Source organism: Diadema setosum, chromosome 16 (assembly GCF_964275005.1).
Source record: "Diadema setosum chromosome 16, eeDiaSeto1, whole genome shotgun sequence".
NCBI classification, from domain to species: domain Eukaryota; kingdom Metazoa; phylum Echinodermata; class Echinoidea; order Diadematoida; family Diadematidae; genus Diadema; species Diadema setosum.
In genome coordinates, this window is record NC_092700.1 from 18778866 (window position 1) to 18800597 (window position 21732).

Consider the following 21732-nt stretch of genomic DNA (forward strand, 5'->3'; position numbering starts at 1 on the left):
ACCATACAACCATTCAACGGCAAATATTAACAATGAAAGAAAACAAAGACAATGTCACGTCTACGTGTCTGTACAGACGAGGTTGACCAATTGTCCTTGTTGTCATGGTGACTAGGTGAGGGCGACAGATGCACGTGACCCAAAGTGACCCCCTTTTCTAGAGAGAGAAAAACAGACAGACAGACAGACAGAGAAAGAGAGATAGGGGAGGGGAAAGGAGGGGTGTGACGTGTACCGGTCAACAGGTGTACAAATGGAGAGTGTCTGTGACATAGGGGCGTAAGTTCCTCCTCCACGGTTCCATCATCTTCTCCCGATAGCTTTGAAAAAGTCCGTGTTGTCGTTAATGCGGTTCTGAATCTGCTGCTCCGTCTGCTCCTGTATCCTGTCCTTCATCATCCGCCTCAGGAGCTCGATCGGGAGGGGTTCGAAGCTCTCCACGATGGGCTTCGCTCTCCTGCTTCTTCCTGGAGTACAAAAGAAGAATGTTCAGAGAGAGAGAGAGAGACAGAGAGAGATGAGAATTAGGGTGACCCTTAACAATCAAAGGGATTGAATGGTCCTGACTAGATGGAAATTCAGGTTTTAGCTTTATACCTAGATAACTAGAAACTTTTTATATGGAATGTAAAAGAGTATACATTTCCATGAGGAATTACACTTTATTTGACAAAAATCGGTTTTGAAATGACTGAGATATCCAAAACAAAGTGATCCTAATAAAAGGTGGGATCCGCCTTTTATTAAATCACTTTGTTTTACTATGTTTTTGGATATCTCAGCCATTTCAAAACCGATTTTCATGAAATTAACTTTTACTTCCCCTTAGAATTGTATATGTTGAGTGTCAGTTTGTGTGTCTGTGTAGTTTTACGGGTATTCTGTAGATGAGGCATTCAATTCAATTGAAATCTTTAAGCTCTTGGCTTATTATGGACGTAAATTTATATATCACTGTCTTTAGATCTATTGATTCACTTATTACTACTTTCCTTTTAAAATTACACCACACTGTCAAAGGTGGGACTCACAAATGGTAGTATAAAATTATGGCTACAATGATGACTAAAGGCATTATAGAAGTTGAATTATCACATGAGCAAATGTCATAGCAAGTATGCCACTGCCACAGAGTGTGTTATGATATATCTTTAACTTTGTGGCATTTACGGCACTATTTTTTTTTCTCACCAACACCGTCAAACTAAAAGGGTAAATATTAAAAAAAAAAAATAACTTCCACTTCGATTATGATAATCCTAAAAGGGAATTCCCGTTTCATATCAAACAGCAAGTCTGACCGAGCATGAAAGGTAGGCAACGATTATCGCATCAATATCGGTCATTTCAATTAGGCGACACAGTCAGGCTAAACATGATTTGTAGAGTAAACACACTCCGACACCCTCATTGACAGGCAATGTACCATTAGAAATATGATTTAAAAATCATGTTAATGATTAATAGTTATTATCTTTTCATAACAAGTAATCATGTAGAAAGAAAAAATAGAGAAGAGAACTTTAGTCACGCCCTAGTCATGCTAGTGATGATGTCATCACTTTTTTTATTATCATTATTTAACTCATCTTTCAAATGTGCACAGTTGACAGTAAACTGAATCTTAGGGAAGAAATCTTTTTCTTCATATTATACAACCAACAATAAATCAGACTAACAGTGTATCAGTACAGTTACTCTCAACTTACAAGAATCCTCATGTTACATCATGCAGTTAACACTTTTCAGAAGGAAAGAAGGAGGGGAATCATAATGACAGGAAAAATGCATTAACACAATTTTGCGTCAGATACGTCACATCTTCTAAGGGTTTGCAAAGGGACGGCGAGGGGAATTATCTACTTTGGAAATAATGATGTGTGAGCGTTCTTTCCCATCGTTCCCGATGAGGACACTTGCTCACTCCCCCGCCCACGTCATCCTTATCCCTCGCCTTAAACGTTTGGGGGTACGTTGAAGTGTCAGCGGGGCAGGATGTTTTCCGCTTCATCTTCGGGAAAACACTTCATGGAGAGTAAACACTCTTTACGCCACGCGTCGAAGCCCTTTGCTTTCCATTCGATAGTTATTGTAAATGCAGGGGATACAAAATCGCGGTGAGTATTTTACGAGGACTTAAAAGACTCCCAGTCCGGGGCAAAAATGACACCTACTTACAGAGAAACTGAAAAAGAAAGAAGAAAGAAACAGATCATCAGCCATCTTGCAATTTATAAATGACTTATCATGAACACCCTTTCGTCAGTGTTCGTAAGTGTCAAAGAAGTCAACTCCAACTTCACGCAAATTTGTAAAGCGTCACCACGTCTGACACTCTAAAAGGAAAATAATAATAATGATAATAATCGACATAATTTATAAATGCACCGCATCCACTTTGTGGAGTGGTCTAGGCGCAAAATGGAGAAGATTACAAAAAATTTAGAAAGTACAAAAAGAAGAACATCGATAATCAAAAAGAGACATGAAACAAGTGGGGTTTCAGACCCCTTTTAGTGGAATCTGATGAAGTGTATTTTTTAACCCTTTCTCTGCTAACGAGTCATGTGCATAAATTGTCACACACAAACCTACGGCAATGAAATTAATGTGCCACACGCAGGGTTAAGACCAGAAGGTCAGTTATTCCATAAGTTGGGACCGGCGTGGGCAAAAACTCCATCCTACGTGTTCCCCAAGATGTTGCGACTTTTGGAAATACAAGAAGGCCAAAGATAGATCAGCGTATAGGGATATGACAGGGGTGTAAATATGAACTTGGTCATTTCTGAGGCTCTAGACTAATAAAAAAAAGAAGAAGAACAAGTTGAACAGCTTCTCGGAAAATGAATGTTTGCAAGTAGAATTGAAGAGAGAGAGAGAGAGAGAGAGAGAGGGAGAGAGGAGAGATATACTTTGAAGGTTTCATTCAAAACTTGACAGCTATCAAATATGGAATATATTTTGTCAAACAGTGGTCCTCACTTCTGGTCTGGAAGTGACATTCCCCGAAAGTATGGAATAACACTCGGTGCAGATGTCAAGAATAGAAACATTAATAAAACTGGATGAAGGCAAGTACTTGTACGTCTCAGAGGAGGACCATTCGAAGAGATGCATCGTGGGGGGACCCCCTCCCCCCCCCCCCACCCCCGAAAGAAAAAGAGAGAACAAAAAACAATAGAGTGGGTGGCGTAAGATTTTCAGAGAAGACGAAGAGGCCGATGTATCTAAACTGCTCTGCGCCTAAAGGCCATTGGTCCGTGAGGGGGGTTGCGCCATGGGAGCGGCGGAAATATCGCCTCTCTCCGTCGAGAGAGAAGCCGCACTTGCATTTCTCCCGTCTCGCCCTGCGTCTTGGAGTGGAGTTCACCCCCTTGAAGGGGGTCAAAGATGCTAACGAGGGAGAGAGAGAGAGGTTCGTCAGCCCGAGCTGCCAGGATTACAGAGGGGATAACCATTTCTATTACCTGCCACAGCTCTTTCCCTATAAACCCGTGTCACACTGCCATTTTTGTGCCACCATCAATTGTTAAGAATTAAAAAGAAAAAAAAAATCAGTTTCGGCACTCAGGAAGAAGCGACAGTTTAAAGTGTCTTCAATTCGTTCACGGGAGTTGAACACTGATTGAATTTCAAGCCAAATTAATCAAAATCGTTCCCTTGACCAATCCCACTATGAGGCTAGAACGGTCTGATTTCAGTGTCATTAGAAATAACAAAGAAAGAGATACCTTCACTTTTCGATTTGCTAGAAATTTAGAAGGCCGTTCAACTGTTTGATTTCTTTTCTAGATGTCTAATCAATTCAATTTCAATTCAAATTCAAATCGTTATGTCCAAGCGTAACTCATACTGAAACTTTTCCATTTACAAGGTACCCTATAAATTTTATATCATAAACGATATTGTGATATATTCAGTTCTGCATAGATGGCATTTTCTGATTCTAGCTGTTCAACCTTGAAATGCCAGCAAAGGGTTTCGAGCATTCTTTGCTGGATGAGACAGAATCGATAGTAATTTAGCCCGCGGTACTTGATTAAATTGCGATTGCCTTTTTTTATCAAGATTTATTCATGTTTTTGTTGTTGTTGTTGTTGTTGTTGTTGTTGTTTTTTGAGAACGTGTTTGTGTGTGGGAGAGAGAGAGCGCAAGTTTTTAAGAGTTCGGGTTGTTTTGATGCATTACATAGTACTTCTTCAGTGAGTGATTTATTGGCCCAGAAGGTAAGCACAACCTGGACAAGTCCTGTTATGACTTTCAAATACATCACTTTTATCAACTCATTACCCGACAGTCATGACGGCAAGACGTATTATGTTGTAATCAATAGCACCCATGAATTATAACTATCCTTTGCAATATTTATGAACAAGAAGATATACAGTCCGACCTCTTCTATCCGAATTTCCTTTATCCGGATCTCTCTATTATCCGGAGCGATCTCGGTGGGATTTTTTTTTCTTCAATCTAATAATTACAGGGGAAAGGGGAATTTCAAACTCAAACAAAATTCCTGCACAAACTCACATGAATTACATATTATTTCCAACATGCCTTCACATCAAACTTTCATCTAATCAACATGCATTCAGACATTCCCTACCCCCAAAATGTTGGGCTAATAGCAAAGTAACCGCAGCAGCGACCCCATACGGACAAATACGTACCGTAAAGGGGTCGCACAGCAAGCCTATACCTGTCACTGAAGCACCCGATATGGCTTAGCATTTCGGTGACCAGAGACCAAAATACAGGGTTTTACACTGAAATTAGTAGCCTTACTCTTAGATAAGATACTTACAGTCACAGCAGGCGAAGTCGATTTACAATATGATCTGTTTTGAGAGCCCAGTGAAAGAGTTTATCCGAGGGTTTTTATAGTCCTACCGCATTTCGTATTGTGGTACGACTTACACAGCGCATGCGCGAATATGGATAAAACGTAGCACATACTATAATACGCAATGTATGCGTGTGGAAAAAAACCGGACGGCTCGCTGAGAACTGAAATGAATATTCATGAGACGTAACAAAAAAGAATGCATGCTGGGCGCTGATTTACTATCGGGCCTACCGGCACTTATTAATTTCGTTTTTAAAGCACATTTCGAATGTGTGGTTCATTATTTATTTGCAATAAAGGAAGTGCACACATAATGAACATCTGGAGATATGACGGATTAAGAAAATAACAGGTGATTTTCATGATAGAGGGTATGTTTGTTTCTTTGTTTGTTTCTTTGTTTGTTTGTTTTTTCCCAGTCTGCAGGGGCAATGTCCCAGATGTCTCATCTATAAATCAAGTTTCCTTTCACACTGTAAAATGTTGTACATTCACAATGGGCTCCACTCACAAGCTCTGCTTCTTGGGGACTCATATTCATTTTTGCTTCATGTTTATTATCTGCTGTGATTTCATTTGAATACACTTCTGTTACATACATGTCTTGTTTATTTTCAATGTTTTAGGATTGTTTGATTATTTCTTAAAGAGACCTTTCTTTTTTCAAAGACTTCCACCGTATGGGAATCCTTTCCTGTCTTTTTCTTTCGGGCATTTCACTTGCTGTTTGATTGTGTGTGTGTGTCTGCACGCATGTGTGTTTAATGATTATTTGTGTGTAACAAGTTGGATGTACTGTAATATAGAGATCAATAAAGTTGACTCTGAGTAGTCCTTCATTTTCTTCATTCATTCATTCATTCATAGCAACGGGACAAGAAGTGTCTTCCGAAATTTTTATATCAGAATGTCATAACTTCCTTTTTTTTAAATCTGATTTTATCATTTTTGCAGTGTTATCCTGGATTTTTTTTTCATTCTCATGAAATATAGATTAAGTTTTAGACTGGCTTTCATCTTAAAGGTATGATGGATTGGTTAATGAAAAACTAGAAATTAACCCTTTCAGATCCATCCATATGGTCATGGGGATTGTATTCCACTGCTCCCTATGTCATTTTCAAAACATTTAGTGTCTTTTTTTTTTTGCACTATTATCGACACTATATCTAATAACACTATACACTCAATTATAGCTTCATATTGATATTGTTATTTATACATATGAGTGTGTGATTACACCTTTTATGTATTAGTGATGGTAATGTACAAGTATATTCATACACTTATTCTCTTCCTTCTCATTCGCATTAGGAATAAAATAAGCACTAAATTATTGTCATGTCCCTAGTACTCATTCTCATGAATAGTTAAACTTGTCAAATTGTTAAACTGTAAGATGATAAATGTCTAATCAGTAGGCCTATTGCTATGAAAGATAACTTGTAGACCCCATTCACACATTTTTATTCTTTTGATGCTGTCTTGCTTGATCCGGCAATGGCTTTTTTAAGCCTTTCTATTCGTGTTCAATAATCATTTTTCCTTATCTCATAACCATGCTTGCTTTAATTGATCAATATTTTAATATTATTAATATGTCATCAGAACCTGCCGTGCTTGATAAATTATATAAGATTATGATAATGATATAATGATTATTATTATCATGATTAGAAATATCTAATCATTACTAGTACCCTGTATGGCTTCAGTTGGCTACTTTCACTGTACTTATTGATGCCATTGTATACTCACTTTATCCAAGATTTGGTGATGGAAACCAAAACAAACACTCTTGCCAAACCCAGTTGGCAATATCATTAAGGTGTCCTTCTGTTTCACTGTGCTTTCCATTATTTCTACCTGCTCCTCTTTAAACTTAATTCCAGCCTCCTCCTCTAATTCCTTGAGAGCATCTTTGAACTCCATGATGATGATACTGATACTATAGTGATAGCTATGAATGGTCCGAGAACTACGAGCAACATTGTACATGTACATATGGCAGATGACGTAAACATGAATATTCATTTGCGCATGCCCAGATCAATTTACTTACGTGATACTTTCAAAATGGCGAGCGGCAGTGTCGATAGTGTCGAGTGGGGTTCCAGCAAAGATGATGGCGATTTCTCTTGTTTTCGGAGGTAATGGTGAGTAATACATAGTCGGCTATAATATTCAACATTATGGTATTACAACATGTGGCTTTTTGTTGCGAATCCATGTGTCGTTTTGAACGGTGAGTTTGTGACAGAATTGTACGCGTCGCAGTACTTCCTAAAAATCGCATGCGATGCTTCGGGGCGCTGTTACTGTGTTACAGCGCCCCGCGACGGGGTTAATAGCAAAGGAGTTTTAGTATACGCTATCAGCAAGAGGTTACATGTACAGTGTATATGATTTATGTAGCTACCACTAGGTAGGCAGCTGCGTGTATTAAATATTGAATCTCTCATATCCGGCCAAATCCATTATCCGGATGAGCTCCGGTTCCGACATGTCCGAATAAGAGAGGTCGGACTGTAATGTGAAAAGATATAGGCCTACTGAGTTCTTGATATGTATCCACAATTATCATAACTTCTTCTCGATCGGAAGCAGTGATGTATATAATCATCATCACTGCAATGAAAATAGAGAAAACGGATGGAGTTTATTTTTTCATTCATTCCAATCCTTCATTTCAAGAAGATCGCGGCTCGACATGTAATGCGAAAGCGACACGTAGCTTGCGATTCCCTTCTCACTCTCCGCTGCTACTGCCGAAATTCATATTGTTTGACGGTACCCACCCACCGGCGTCGCGCTTCATTTCCGGTATGAAAGCAGCAGGTCCATTTCTTGGAACTGAGACGCGTCGCAATGATTGATGACGTGTACAGTTCCGCGTTTCTCGTTCCACCACAACTAGCTGCACTGATCAAATAACGCTTTAATGTCCACATAACGCCGAGCATGTGGACTCTCGCAGTGGTTCACAAAATCGAGATCTCGACTGAAGCTTAAACTCAAGGGTGTGTGTAGTGTGTATGCAATGGCGTCTTAAATGGCGTCGTAACAACAATCGAAGGATCCATGATATCTTCGGTCACCACAGAAGTTCCTATCTAACAAGTCAGAAGATACTGCCATCATTATTCTGGACAACAGCTGGTATGATAATGGAGGGGTGGGGGGGGGGGGGAGTAGCAGGGAAGTCATATATCTGGAAGACAAAGAAACACGACATCTGTAGGAAAAAGAGAGGACATTTAATAAGTCAAGTACGAGCAAGAGGGTGAAAGAGAGTGCGTGTGAGAGACCAAAAATATGGAAAAAGTGAAATGTTAATCTCCCCTTCCGACCGAAAACGTGACGGGTAGAACAACTTCTGGAGGAAATCGGGCGACATTCCCCGAGGGAAGCTTTTATGACAATTTCTTGACGAACATGACGAAGAGGGAACAAAAGATGAATTTGAACACCAAGATCTCGTATTCTGTTACGCTTTCTAGCCAGCAGCGTTAATTTAGCTCTGAAAACGACAGAATTTTTAGTTTCTTTTTGCGTGTTTGTTTGCTTGATACTCACACATCATTTAAACACGTGGCTCGAAGATTGTAATGAGATGATGGGAAGAAATTGTCAGTTAAATATGACACTTTGCCCTACATGTCGCGAAATGAATCCAGCCAATTTGATGATTGAAGCTGCTGAGCCATTTTAGAATAATATCAATTTTCCAATACAGAGAATGAGTATCCAACGAATCTGGCCTGAAATATTTGCAAGATATAACCAGGATACTGATTATATAACACAGAAACATGTGAAGAGATACTACATACTCACGCCCTTGATCTTTAACGAATCGCAGATAGGGCATTTGATACAAGTTTACTTTGCGTCATTCCATGCTTATATCCCCTTACATACAAACACTTATCGGTACGGGGAGCGCCGCTCGCCTGCGCGTGTGGCCACGACTCGAGTGTAATCTTTCCGAGATGGGCTCCAAACTTATTGTAACTCGACTTTAGAATGAATGGGACGCATGCAGTCTAGAATACCACGAGGGGCATGTTTTACCCAGGGAGTAAAAACATTCAGATCTTATCATTAAAATTCAATTGCTTTAATGTTTGACACTGTATCTCATCCTCTGCACCTACATGTTGTATACATGTGTCTTTTAATGTGGCATAATACACCTCTGTATACTTTCTGACCTTCTCGTCGATATCATGTAATGCGTGCGTTTGTTTTGCCCTGATACCTTTTTTTTTTTTTTTTTTTTTTTTTTTTTTTTTTTTTTTTTTTTTTTTTTTTTTTACACGTGTAATGGCTTTGGTACGTTAGTTACATTTTTCTTTATTTCGTCAATCCTTTACTCCTTGACTCGTGCGTGTCACGAACTAACTCTAGTGAGAATAAAACATACCCAAGACTCGAAGAGTTCAAAACAGCAGCTGCAAGCATGCTTTGTTCCAAGCTTAGAAAACCTATTACGCCAGTTCAGTCTCTGGTGCATGACGACAATTGCAAATATTCCCTTTCACAAAGGGGATTGTTATTTTTTTCTAGATTGTAATTACTTCAGCAGCCACGAAAAAAAAAAATGCCTACAGCTGATTGGTTAGAAGCTGGATGTTGTCATAGCAACGCTAAATTGAAAGTTGCCAGTTGCAGTTGTTGTAAATATGCCTTGTGTAACGGGGTCCAGGTTGAGATGTACGTCATTCACCTGGTGACCGTCATCATATGGTAATTTGTATCCCATCCAACTTGAGACGACGCCATTTGAACTCGAGAAAATCCTATTTGAGCTCTTCTCCAGGCGACTGAGATTTCATCTTTTTTTCCCCCTGTCGAACGTTACTCCACGATCCGACCGGAATTATCAAGGCTAGTCAAAGATTTGAGCAACATATCTTACGACTCATTTCGACATTCTCCTTGGGTTTCCATTTTTGTATCTTTGCTTGTTTGAAAGATTATATGCCAGTGGACATAGAAAACACGTTGACGTCATTTAGATCAAAGCTGTTGAAGACGATCTGATTTATTACACCCACTCTTCGTTGCTCATGGAACCTATGTTACCATGGCAAACACGGGAGTTTGTTCATTTGTTCTTTCAAATCACTATGGTCATTATGAATATCGAGCTATAGCACATTAAAAAAAAAGGTGTATTATATTTGTCCACATGAATAAACTATTAAAATGAAAGGTTGGGTAAAATCATACGTCAGCAGACTTCTTTGAAGGTTTCAAGGATTTTTCAGACTGCTCTGCCTTTACCCCACTCCAACAAGTCCAAGAAAAGACGAACATAACCCTGATCACTGGTTCCTCGCTTTAAAAAGAAAACAGACTGTATCAGATACCTCTTAACAATATTGTGGTTACCTTACTCAGCTGGGCAGAGTTTTTGGCGATTTTGTAAAAACCCCTTACTGGCACTGACTGGCCAGTGAAGCAACATCAAGAACTCACCTTCATTAGAAAGCGGGATCCTTTAGCTGCGTAAATAGCCGGCCTGTTTCGTTAATAGCCCAGTGACTTTTGCTGGCCAAATTACAGTTGATTGCGAGCGGGTGTAAAGATGCCAAACAAATATGGCGTCCGTTCCCATGGGAACACATCCACATCCAAGCGCATCCCCCCAATATATGGAGAGGCTTTGAAGCTGTGAAATATACACAGTGAGCATGCTGAGAGGATAATTAACCTCGCCCCTTCTACCTCCAAACAGACAGGAATAAAGTACGTCACGGTAGTAGGTTACATTAATATCCGAGAAACACTCGAATACCTATGATTGTACCATTCATTTTGATTGAAATTAAGACATGCATATGCTTCTATTCACGGGATGTTCATATTCCAATTATATCCCCCACTCCTATTTATCGTTATGAAACTGTAGTACTATTTTTCTTAATTATCAGTGTTAAGCCATCCCTACATAGTAGCATTTTACAGCTTGTATATAAGGATGGAAAAAAAGAATAAAGATGTGTCAATATCAATCAGGTGACATTCTGAACGTAGCTTGACGTTAATGCGTTTGACATAATGCGTGCATTCTACACCTCGTGTTTTCTTTATGTATTTAAGAAATACATTACGCAACATTTCCAGTGAGATCAAGTCTATCTCAAACATAATCCTGTTTCCTGTTGCTATATTCTTTTTCCTTTTAAGACCTGAAATTTACGATTGTATTTTCCAAAACTCTAAATCTATCCTTAGTATGATGGTGCTGATGAGGTGTTTTTTTGTTTTGTTTTGTTTTTGTTTTTTTGCCAGAAATCGCCTTTTCTTTCTGGAGAAACATGAATGTTAAAATGCGTGCATGCATGTATCTACTGTATGATCTTATCATGTACGTGTCTATATACGTATGCATGCATGTATGTATTTATGTGTGTATTCATTGGTGTATGCCTATGTATGTAGGCCTATGTATGTACGTACATCAGTGACGAACGCCCTTGAGACAGAAGAATTAACATTCGCTCCCTGTAAGCGCGCTCTTAACGATAGCTCAGTGGTGACAGTGGAGCACAAGGGACGCAGGGGGTCCTACGTCTTCCTTTCCTCTCTCCCCTCCCCCACCCTTCTCCCCCCCCCCTCTCTCTCTCTCCTCTCCTCCTCCACCTCCTCCTCCTCCTCTACCTCCTTCCTCTCCTCCTCCTCTCCCTCCTCCTCCTCCTCCTCCTCCTCCTCCCCTCCTCCTCCTCCTCCCCTCCTCCTCCTCTTCCTCTTCCCCCTCCTCGTCCTCCTCCTCTCCCTCCTCCTCCTCTTCCCCCTCCTCCTCCTCTTCCTCTTCCCCCTCCTCCTCCTCTACCTCCTTCCTCTCCTCCTCCTCTCCCTCCTCCTCCTCCTCCCCTCCTCCTCCTCTTCCTCTTCCCCCTCCTCCTCCTCCTCCTCCTCAATCCTTCTTGCGAAGAATGGAGGACATACATAATAAGCCAGTTCGAATAGTTTCCAAATGAGCATGAGCAGATTAAGTCAATTGTGCCAATAGCCATATTGCTTTTTCAGTTCACCGAGATAAGCACCTGTGAGATACATGTAATAATTGGCGAAATCTTGATAAATGGTGCTTGCTAGCACATCCACGTGACAGCAAGCCTTCTATTTGTTAGTATCAATAGAATGGATTTTATAATACATCCAATGCAAAACAATGAAACGGAAAATTCCCAAAGTTTTAATAAAACCATTCTGGTCACCTGGTCTACGCAGGTTCGTTCTTTGTTTGAAAAAGAAATCTACTCCAGAATTTTATCAACTTCATAAAAGAGAGGGAAAAAGGTCCATGCAGAACAGTGAAAAATGATCGAAATCGGACTAAAAAATACGGAAGTTATGACATTCTGAAATTGCAATTTTTTTTTTTTTTGGGGGGGGAAAAACCTTTCTTGACCACTTAGTTGATACGAATCAACTCAGCAAGTTGGTGATGCCATTCTTCCCCAAGTTCTTATTCATTTCATTCAAAGAAATGACAAAAAACACCAAAAACCTCATATTTCAGGTGTAAAACTTGCCTTAAAACCACCCTTAATAAAAAAAAGAAGTATGTTTTCTTTATATACCTGTGTATAGCCTAAAGTGACAATTTTTCCGAATTTCATATAATACAGTAGCATAAATGAAAAATTGTGCAGGAATGACATCATCAATTCGCTCATTTGAATATTCATAAAGACTGGTCAAGAAATGTTTTCCGCAAAAAATGTGATATTTCAAAATGTCCTTATTTCTTATCCGATTTTTCCCCATTTTTTGGAACGTTCTGCATGGATTTTTTCCTCTTTCTTTTAGAGATTATATATATACATATATATATTTTTTTTTTTCGGGCGGATTCCTCTTTAAAACACGAATTCCATACAATGTTACGTCGGGCAGACTTATGTGTTATGTATCTTTGAAAACGAGTGAAGTGCCTAACCGAAAAAAAAAGAAAGGTCATTCCTACTAACGTGCACATGAGCTAATAACGAATTGTCATATGAGCAAAATAGACACAGATTGTACAGATATAACAAAAATGGGATTAAAAGGATGGTATACATGGTATAAGTTTTGGTTGTGATGGGGGATTCGGCTTTTAAATTTTTGAGAGGTAAAGAGTAACATCTTATGAAATATGAAAGAGCATGCAATTCTAAGAGGATATCTTTGCCATTTTAAAACTGATTTTCATGAACTAAACTTTGATCATACAATTCTCAGAGGAATTCAAAGTTTACTTGATGAGATATTGGTTTTGAAATTGCTGAGATATCCAGAAATAAAGAGGTCCTAATAAAAAGTGGGACCCATCTTATATAATAAAAGATGGGTCCCACTTTTTATTAGGACCTCTTTATTTCTGGATATCTCAGCCATTTCAAAACCAATATCTCATCAAGTAAACTTTGAATTCCTCTGAGAATTGTATGATCTTTGACATTTCATAAGTGAATTTTAACCATCTCACAAAAAGCTGAAGATCTGATCGAAGCTTTGGGTATGTCTAGATTTTTCCTGAAGCGCCATTTCTGTTAATAACCAGGTACTTCCACATTCTTGAGAATTTCTAACTTGTTGAATTTCATACTTGTCGACTTCATATAATATTATTTTCACTATACTGGATTATGCGTTGTTGTTTTTTTTTTCCATACATATCATCAATTGTTCATGGACAGATAGCTTGACAAGTACTAAAGATGAAAATGAAAAATACATCGTGTATATTAAGTCTACATTTGAGAGAGGTAGACTTTATCTAAGAGTGTTCTAATTACATCCGCTAGACACTACGCGCACTCCGACAACTTCTGTGGAACTCAAAACTGGCTTTAATTGGCTTACGTTCAGTTACGTAATGTTTCGCAAGAAAACCTACTACATTTCTTACGATGAGTTCTGTGTATAAAATAACAAGTCGCTGACAGACAATTAACAACTGTGAGAAGCCGAGGGCGAAGAGATGTAACTCTTGTCAGAATTCTCTTAATACATCAAAGTAGGGTATAGGAAGAAATGGTGGTAGAGCCGAGTGCAAAAACAGACACACAAATATAAAAGATAGATAGATAGATAGATAAATAGATAGATAGATAGATTGATTGATTGATTGATTGATTGATTGATTGATTGATTGATAGATAGATACTTATATAGTTTGATAGAGAAAGAGAGAGAGAGAGATGTATTATGAAAAATGAAGAGTGCAAATATAGAGAAAAATAATTCAATGTGCAATGATAAATGATACAAAAATATTACCAGGCGGCTGATATTTCAGTCTGTGACATATCTCAACGACTTTCTATCTTTTTCTGATAAGAACAGAAGACGTAACGCGGGCTGTTCATATTATGATTTGCCCACTGATCATGTTACTTAAGTGCTATGACAGAAACTTCATATCGCTGCGCTTCCACTATGAGATTTCAGCTTTTCGTTCCTATGACAAGTTGCCTTCGGTATGCCTAGAGATGTGACGTCTTTCACGCCCGTGTTGCACAAGAGAAATACAATTGTAATAACATGCTAAGAGTTTAATAGCAGAACGAGTTAACCCTATTCTCGTTAACTCGAGCCAAGAAGACTCAAGAAAGAAAATAATAAGAAAATTGCTTTTTTTTTTTTACCATAACTTCAAGAACATTCCTAAACATGTTACAAGTGATTGTGTCACCGGAAAAGCTTGAACTAATATAACGGACTTTAATACTTCAAAATGTTTTGTAATCAAACTCTTCACATTATACCTGAACAGCTGCTGCCGCTAGCCGAAGAAGCAGACATAGATACAACAACACTTATAGAAAATGATAAGGCGAGAGAAATAGATAATGCGAAATCCGGAGAGACAGAGACCGAGAAGACTATCAAAAGAAGATGAGACATTGACGTCTAGCTCTTTTTCTTCCGAATTCAATGGCGGTGTCCACGTGTCGTTTTCTTCGATTTCCAGCGAGATTGAAATCAATGCAAGCCACCAGTGATTGGTGCTGCCCCCTGGAGGAAATATTTGTGGGGAATGTCAAGTTCTTCCTTCTCAAAAATCTTCCTTTCAAATCTTTAATCTCAGCAGTGCGCCTGTATCAATCGAAATAGGATCTAAAACCAAGCATTCCTCCGATGGGATCGAAATAGCAAACCGTATAGATCGATATCTCATTTAGTGTTTGGATGCTGCACTGACAGCAACACTTTACATACGATTCCTTTATTTTTTTTTAACGAATTTCCTCTAAGCCGAAACTTTCTTATTGTGTTTCAAGGTCCCTACAATCTAAATATAATCAAAATGTTGATCTCTATTGATGGTTTTTTTGTTGTTGTTGTTGTTTTTGTTGTTTGTTTCACTTCTTGGGAGAGTGTTAACAGTCATGATAGGACAGGTTGGGAATTTACTGTCAGCGTGTGTTTTCGTTTAACCTGTAATTATCTTTCACATAGTCGTGCAGTAATAAATTGAGGGATTATTAGTCTTCTATATTGCAGTCAGGATCAATATGCAACATGCAGGTGAATGATGATGGGCTTATTACGATGAGCAATGAATAAACTGTACACAGACAAAACAAAAACAAAAACAAAGTAAGAGGACATAAACGAGATACTAATTAAACTTTACCCAAGTCAATTACAACACCCATCTCCCTATAGAAGATAATATAAAAATAACAGCTGACGAGCAACGTCCTGCCAGCTGTTCTTAGTCTGATATGTTCACCAGGTATAATCTCTATTATACTGGTATATTCAAGATATAATCCCTATTCATTATCTCTGTAATCAAGAATATTCCTTACTATGTCAGAAGTGAAGTATCATTGGAAAGGTTTAATTTTGCTTTATTTGATGGTAGACTTTACTTTAACATGTTTACAAAATGGCGCTTACCCCATAATCTCTATTTAACTGTATTACTTCTTGAAATCTGTTTTTAGTTAACACTGGACTTAGAGTGTTTACGCATATCGAGCAAATTCCATTCTTGTTTAGTTGAGATATTTGCAATCCAAGCTGTTAAAAACAAAGAAGATAATAAGAAAATACATGACATTTTCAATCATAACTTCAAGAATATTCCTTATCAGGTTTACAAGTGAAGAATAGTTGGAAAGTTTTATTTTGCTCTATTCAATAATGGAATTACTTTAACATGTTTATTAATGGAGCTTACCCCACTTTGCGATGAAACTGTTCAGTTGTCGGAATTTCATTATGACGTGTGATGTCAGTAGATGTAAGTTGCAAATCAACGATCACCTTTCCTCATGTTAAAGAGTTGATACAGTTTTGGTTTAGATGGGGCTGCAGGTGTAAAGCTTGTGTTTGTGAGATAATGGCATACCTCTTATGAAATATGAAAGAATATGTAATTCTTAGAGGAATTCACAGTTTATTTGGTGAAAATTGGTCTTTAAATACCGGAGATATAAATATAAAAAAGTGATTATAATGAAATGTGATAGGCCACGATTTTAATTAGGATTTCCTTGTGTTGCATTGCTTTTTTATTTTTTTTTTCATCAAATAAACCTTCAATTCCCCTTAACCCTAAAAAGACTGGGGGGGGGGGGGCCTTTTAGGCCCCCCCCCCCCCCTCGACATTTCGCGCGATTACTCAGCAACACGCAATGCTCTCGCCGCGATGCTCTATGACTTTTTTCTTTCGAGTTTCCCGCACATTTTGACACTAAATTTGTGACGCCCGGGGGTACGGTTCTGAAGTTACATAACTTTTTGTACATGCACGTGAGACCGAAAATGGCTCAAAAATGTGATTTTGTGTAAAAAGTCAATACAAATTGAGTTTTATCACATGGTTCATATAAATATGCTTATTTTTACTCTCAATGGCTAAAATCAATTTGTTTTAGTAGTGTTATGCTTCAAAAAGGGTCTGCCACAAATTTTGCTGAAAAAAAAACAACAAAAACAAAAGGTCGAAAAAACAAAGAAATACATAAGAAATTCATAAAACAATAAAATAAATAAGAAATTAATTTTGATATCAAATTTTTTTTCAAGTACATTTGCTCAGAATGCTACAAAAAATATCTAGACCAAAAATGAGCACTTTTGGAGCTTTATTTACTGATTTAGATAAAAAAGTCTGATTTCTCGCATAAATTAGCATAATTAATCAAAATAAAATAAAAGAAGACTATTTTGGAAAATTTGAATATACGATCTTGTAGATTACATCGCACACTACCATTGTGCAAATTTCCGCGGCGATCGCGCGATCCACGGCCGAGATCTTAAGGGGGGGCCTTTAGGCCCCCCCCCCTCCCCCCCAGTCTTTCGAGCTACCAAAATAGCCCAGTCTTTTTAGGGTTAAAATTGTATGATCTTTAACATTTCATAGAGTGGTTTCTAAACATCTCGCAAAACATTAAAAGCTGAATCCTCAGCACCTCATCCAATAATATATCATCCCTTTACTCTGAAAAAACAAGACCAACGTAAAGGCATAATTTACCATGTGCAGATGAAACAAAAACCCTACATTAGTGCTTTAAAATAGAACTAAATTGTGAGTTTGGGATAGAAACAACCACTGCAAAAATTTGAATCCGTATAGTTGATGTTAAGTATTGTTAAATACACACAGTGTGAACAATAGTTATAATAAAAATGTTTCCAGACTAAACAGTCTACAGTTATGGTTTGATGAGAAAAATGATGATATCTCCTTATATTTTAGGCTTTATTGCAAAAATATATGATAGGATTTCATTTGATACAATAGACCTACACATTTCATCAAATGTGATATCTTGAACATTTTAAAATCACTGTTCCCAAAGGTAAACATGACCTTTAATACGGCGAGCAGATAGAGGAGATGAGAAGAGATAGAGTATGACAGGGACTGAACACAAAGTTCGTTCTGCAAGAGAAAATAATCTCTCTCAAACACTCCACAAAGTCACAGTAATTGCAATTGCGGACTATGCGGCGTTCGTGGCAACATAACTAAGTGCGACGATATGAGCCCAAAGTTTATTCCCACCATTAACTTTCAGGCTTTCTTTTACGCAGTCGACTCTCTCATTTGCTGCTCTCTCAAACTATAAAAAAAAAAAATCCCCAAGAGCTTAAGCGGATGATATGCACGGATAATGATTTGCGTGCAAGCTGTGATGAAAACTCGATGGGTAAATGGCACTAGTGAACGCAGTCTTGTGGCTGAAGAATGGACTGTTTCAGATTGAGATAATGGCACTGCCGATATGCTTCAGATTTTTGTGAGTATTGTCGAGAATCCAACTTTTTTTTTAAAGTGTCGCCAAGGTTTTAAGTCACCGCGACAGTTAGAATATTTAGCAGTTATCCTTCAAATTGGCCGTTACACTGTTACGCTAGCACGACAACGGAACAGACTTTAAATATTTCAAGGAAAGAAAACGTAGTGACCTTGGCGTATAATACCAAAATGGGCTAAGTGCCATTTATAACATTTCAAAGTAGGCTCATTATTAGATAGAGCAAATTGAAATCTTTCTAGTGATACCTCTATGTAAAATGTAGCGAGGACTATTCTTGAAGTTGTGATTAAAAAAATATCCCACATTTCAAATATTGTTATACAGTATATATATATATATATATATATATATATATATATATATATATATATATATATATATACATATATACATGTATATTACATTATATTATATTATATTATATTATATTATATTATATTATATTATATTATATTATATTATATTATATTATATTTCATTATATTATATTATATCATATCATATCATATTACATTATATTATATTATATTACATAATATCATATAGTCCACTAAGACAGCTCTGAGTCAAAGGATAGGATGTAAACAATTAAACTGGAAGAGCAAGAGATATTCCCGCCAATCTAGATGCTCGTATTGGCAAAGGTTAATCGAGATCAATGTGGAGGCAATATTGATTGCCCCAAGTTTTTCAAAAGATATCAACTCCACTTACATAAAGACTCAATACCCGATGAAGCATGACCTTTTGCTATTAATAGCACCGTGTTTACCATCTGTCAATATTTCAGTACGGGCTATTGATCTATGTGAAAGCACATTGACGCTTACCCCTTTACGTAACCAATCAAAATCTCGACAGTTTTCTTTTCTTAAGTGTTAACTCGTCGAATCCGATGTGTGCCTTATACCCCTTCTATGCATTATCTTTGTATTCCCCTCCTCCCCCCCCCCCCCCCCAATTATGCGCGGGGGGGGGGGTAGATGTGACACTTCATCTTTTATGCTTTAATTTGCGTGAAATGAGGACGGTAAAATAGCAGATGGCAGCGTTTTTATTAGCATATCAAATTCTCGACTGCTCTACTTTCACGGATTTCCCCCCCCCCCCTGTATCTCTCCTCTCCTATGAAGCCTATTAGTTAATTAGGTCACAGCAATGGTGACCTACATCCAAGAAAGGCCTGCCAAGTGTATTTAGATGTCATAGATAAGGATATGGTTTATTCAAACGGTAGAAAACAGACCACAGCATCATATATATCGATATCATTTGCAAATATATTTCCTTCTTATCGTCCGAGTAAACGTTTGCGGTTCTGCATACCGCATCCCTATGAGTTTTCGCCAGCGAGAAGAAAGAAAAAATGTTTTGAAGATTATACTTCTTTTATTGCTTCATCACTGGACTAGTACTGGTTCAGTATACTACCTGTTGTTAGTTGTCATTGTTATCATCACGATCTGTTAACTTTCTGGGACACAATGAACAAATCTCCTCTGTATCCATGGAAACAGTCATAACGATCCAATGCAAGTACAAAGGAAAAGAGAAAAATCTCCACTGGACATAACAATCATACGAACATGTTAAAGGTACTATTTACAATTGGGAGCAGTGATTTTTTTCCTTTAGTTATCACATTTGATACATAGTCCATAAAGTCAGTAATCACAAAACATCCTGCCATATAAAAAATTCACAATAAACCCTGACATATCGATAATATTTTTATCGATAATATTTTTACGATCGATCGATAATCGATAATATTTTTACGAATACTGACACAGATTATTCGAAATCTGGTCTTTTGTATTGTGATATTTCTGACCATTTACCTATATTTTTCATTTGTGGCGACACACAGAATTCTTATGTTAAGCAGAAAGAACGTAAGAAGAAGCGGAAATTCACAGTAGAAAATATATCATTACTCAACGATGATTTAATCACGGAAACGTGGGATGATTAATTTCTGCAGACCCAAACATTGCTTATGACACCTTCTGGGATATATTCCTTTCTCATTTTAACAAACATATCCCAACAATTGAAAAGACAAACAATAAAAAAAAATCAAAAATCCGTGGATAACAAAGGGAATTTTTCGTTCCATTAAGAAAAAAAAAATACTTTATATAAAAATAGTTTAAGGCATCCTGATAATTTTTTTTGTTTCAAACAATATTTTATTTCGATTCCATCATCCATCGTTGATTACAATTCAACATTTAGTTGTGTTGCTTGCTGCGTGACATTTCAAACGTATATCAAAATATTACAAAATAATTCTTAGGACTGTCATTGTGTCAATTTCTGATTATTCTACTATACAATACACAGCAACTGCTTCACAAATATATATTTTTTGATAATGCCTAATGGGTCAGCAATACCAATATGTATGTACAATACACATTACAAAATATATCCATTGACTGCGTCCTGTATACTCATCACAGCAGTAATTATTAGATAATGAAATCAAATATTGTTGAGGGGTCAAACAAAAGGCCTGCATACCTATGTATCAGGGGTTAACAAAAGCCTACATACCTATGCACACACATACATACAAAAGCTTTACAAATCTACATGATCAGTGTCTATACATAATCTATACCTATAAAACATTACCCCTTCATCAGTCACCCGTATAATAACCTCATCAACACTTCCTCCTCTAGATAGGCATACTCCAGGCATACCTCACTCCAGCACAGATGCACACACACACACACACACACACACACACACACGCCCACAAACACCGAACCTGTTCACCAAACAATAAACAACAAAAAGCACAAAGAGGTAGCAATAGATGCGGAGTACGAATCACCGTGTCATTAATTGATTCCATTTCCTGCTGTGCAAGGCCAGCGTTCCTCGTTTCATTGCTAATTTCCTCTCTTCTTCTCGACTTTCTAACATTCTTTCTCTAATTTCTCTTATCAATGGGGGCCTGCTCTTTTCCTTCGAAAATACAAATATCATCCATTTTATCAATAATATCAAATGGTTTATGAGTTGCCCTTTTCCAATATCCTGCGTTTTAATACCAACATGAACAGATAATGATAATGTTAATCGATATGAATTATATAGAAATAAACTTACACAGATTATCAGGCTTTCCCGCAGAATGTATTATACGGAAGATTTTGAAAATGCCACTGGAAATATGTCAGCCACTTGGAAGGTTATTAATGACGTCATTGGTAAGCAAAAGAAGGTGTCAACATCTCAAATTACGAATAATGGACAAACGTTCTGTGATCCTAAAGATGTAGCATGTTGTTTTAATGAGTACTTTGTTAATGTAGGTCCTTGTCAAGCTTCTAAGATTGATCATACACAGACAGATTTCTCGCAGTACTTGGGCACGTCAAACGATAATTCATTATTTTTCAAACCAACAGATTTTAATGAGATCCTTGATATAGTGCATTCTATAAAATCTAGTCATACATGTGGCATGATGAAATGAGCACGTCTTTTTTTAAAACAGATTGTTGGGAGTATATTGACACGTTTAGTACATATTTGTAATTTGTCGTTGTCAACTGGTGTATTTCCGAACGCATGTAAAAT

At 37.5% G+C, this 21732-nt stretch overlaps 1 protein-coding gene across 1 annotated transcript in view; it reads right to left on the reverse strand.

Moving 5' to 3' along the window:
- Positions 1-303: 303 nt before the first annotated feature.
- Positions 304-21732, reverse strand: part of LOC140239539 (uncharacterized) — a 33169-nt gene continuing 11740 nt past the window's right edge. The window contains exon 2 of the mRNA XM_072319372.1: positions 304-467. Coding sequence (XP_072175473.1) covers positions 304-467 — 164 coding nt within the window. The remainder of the gene's footprint in view (positions 468-21732) is intronic.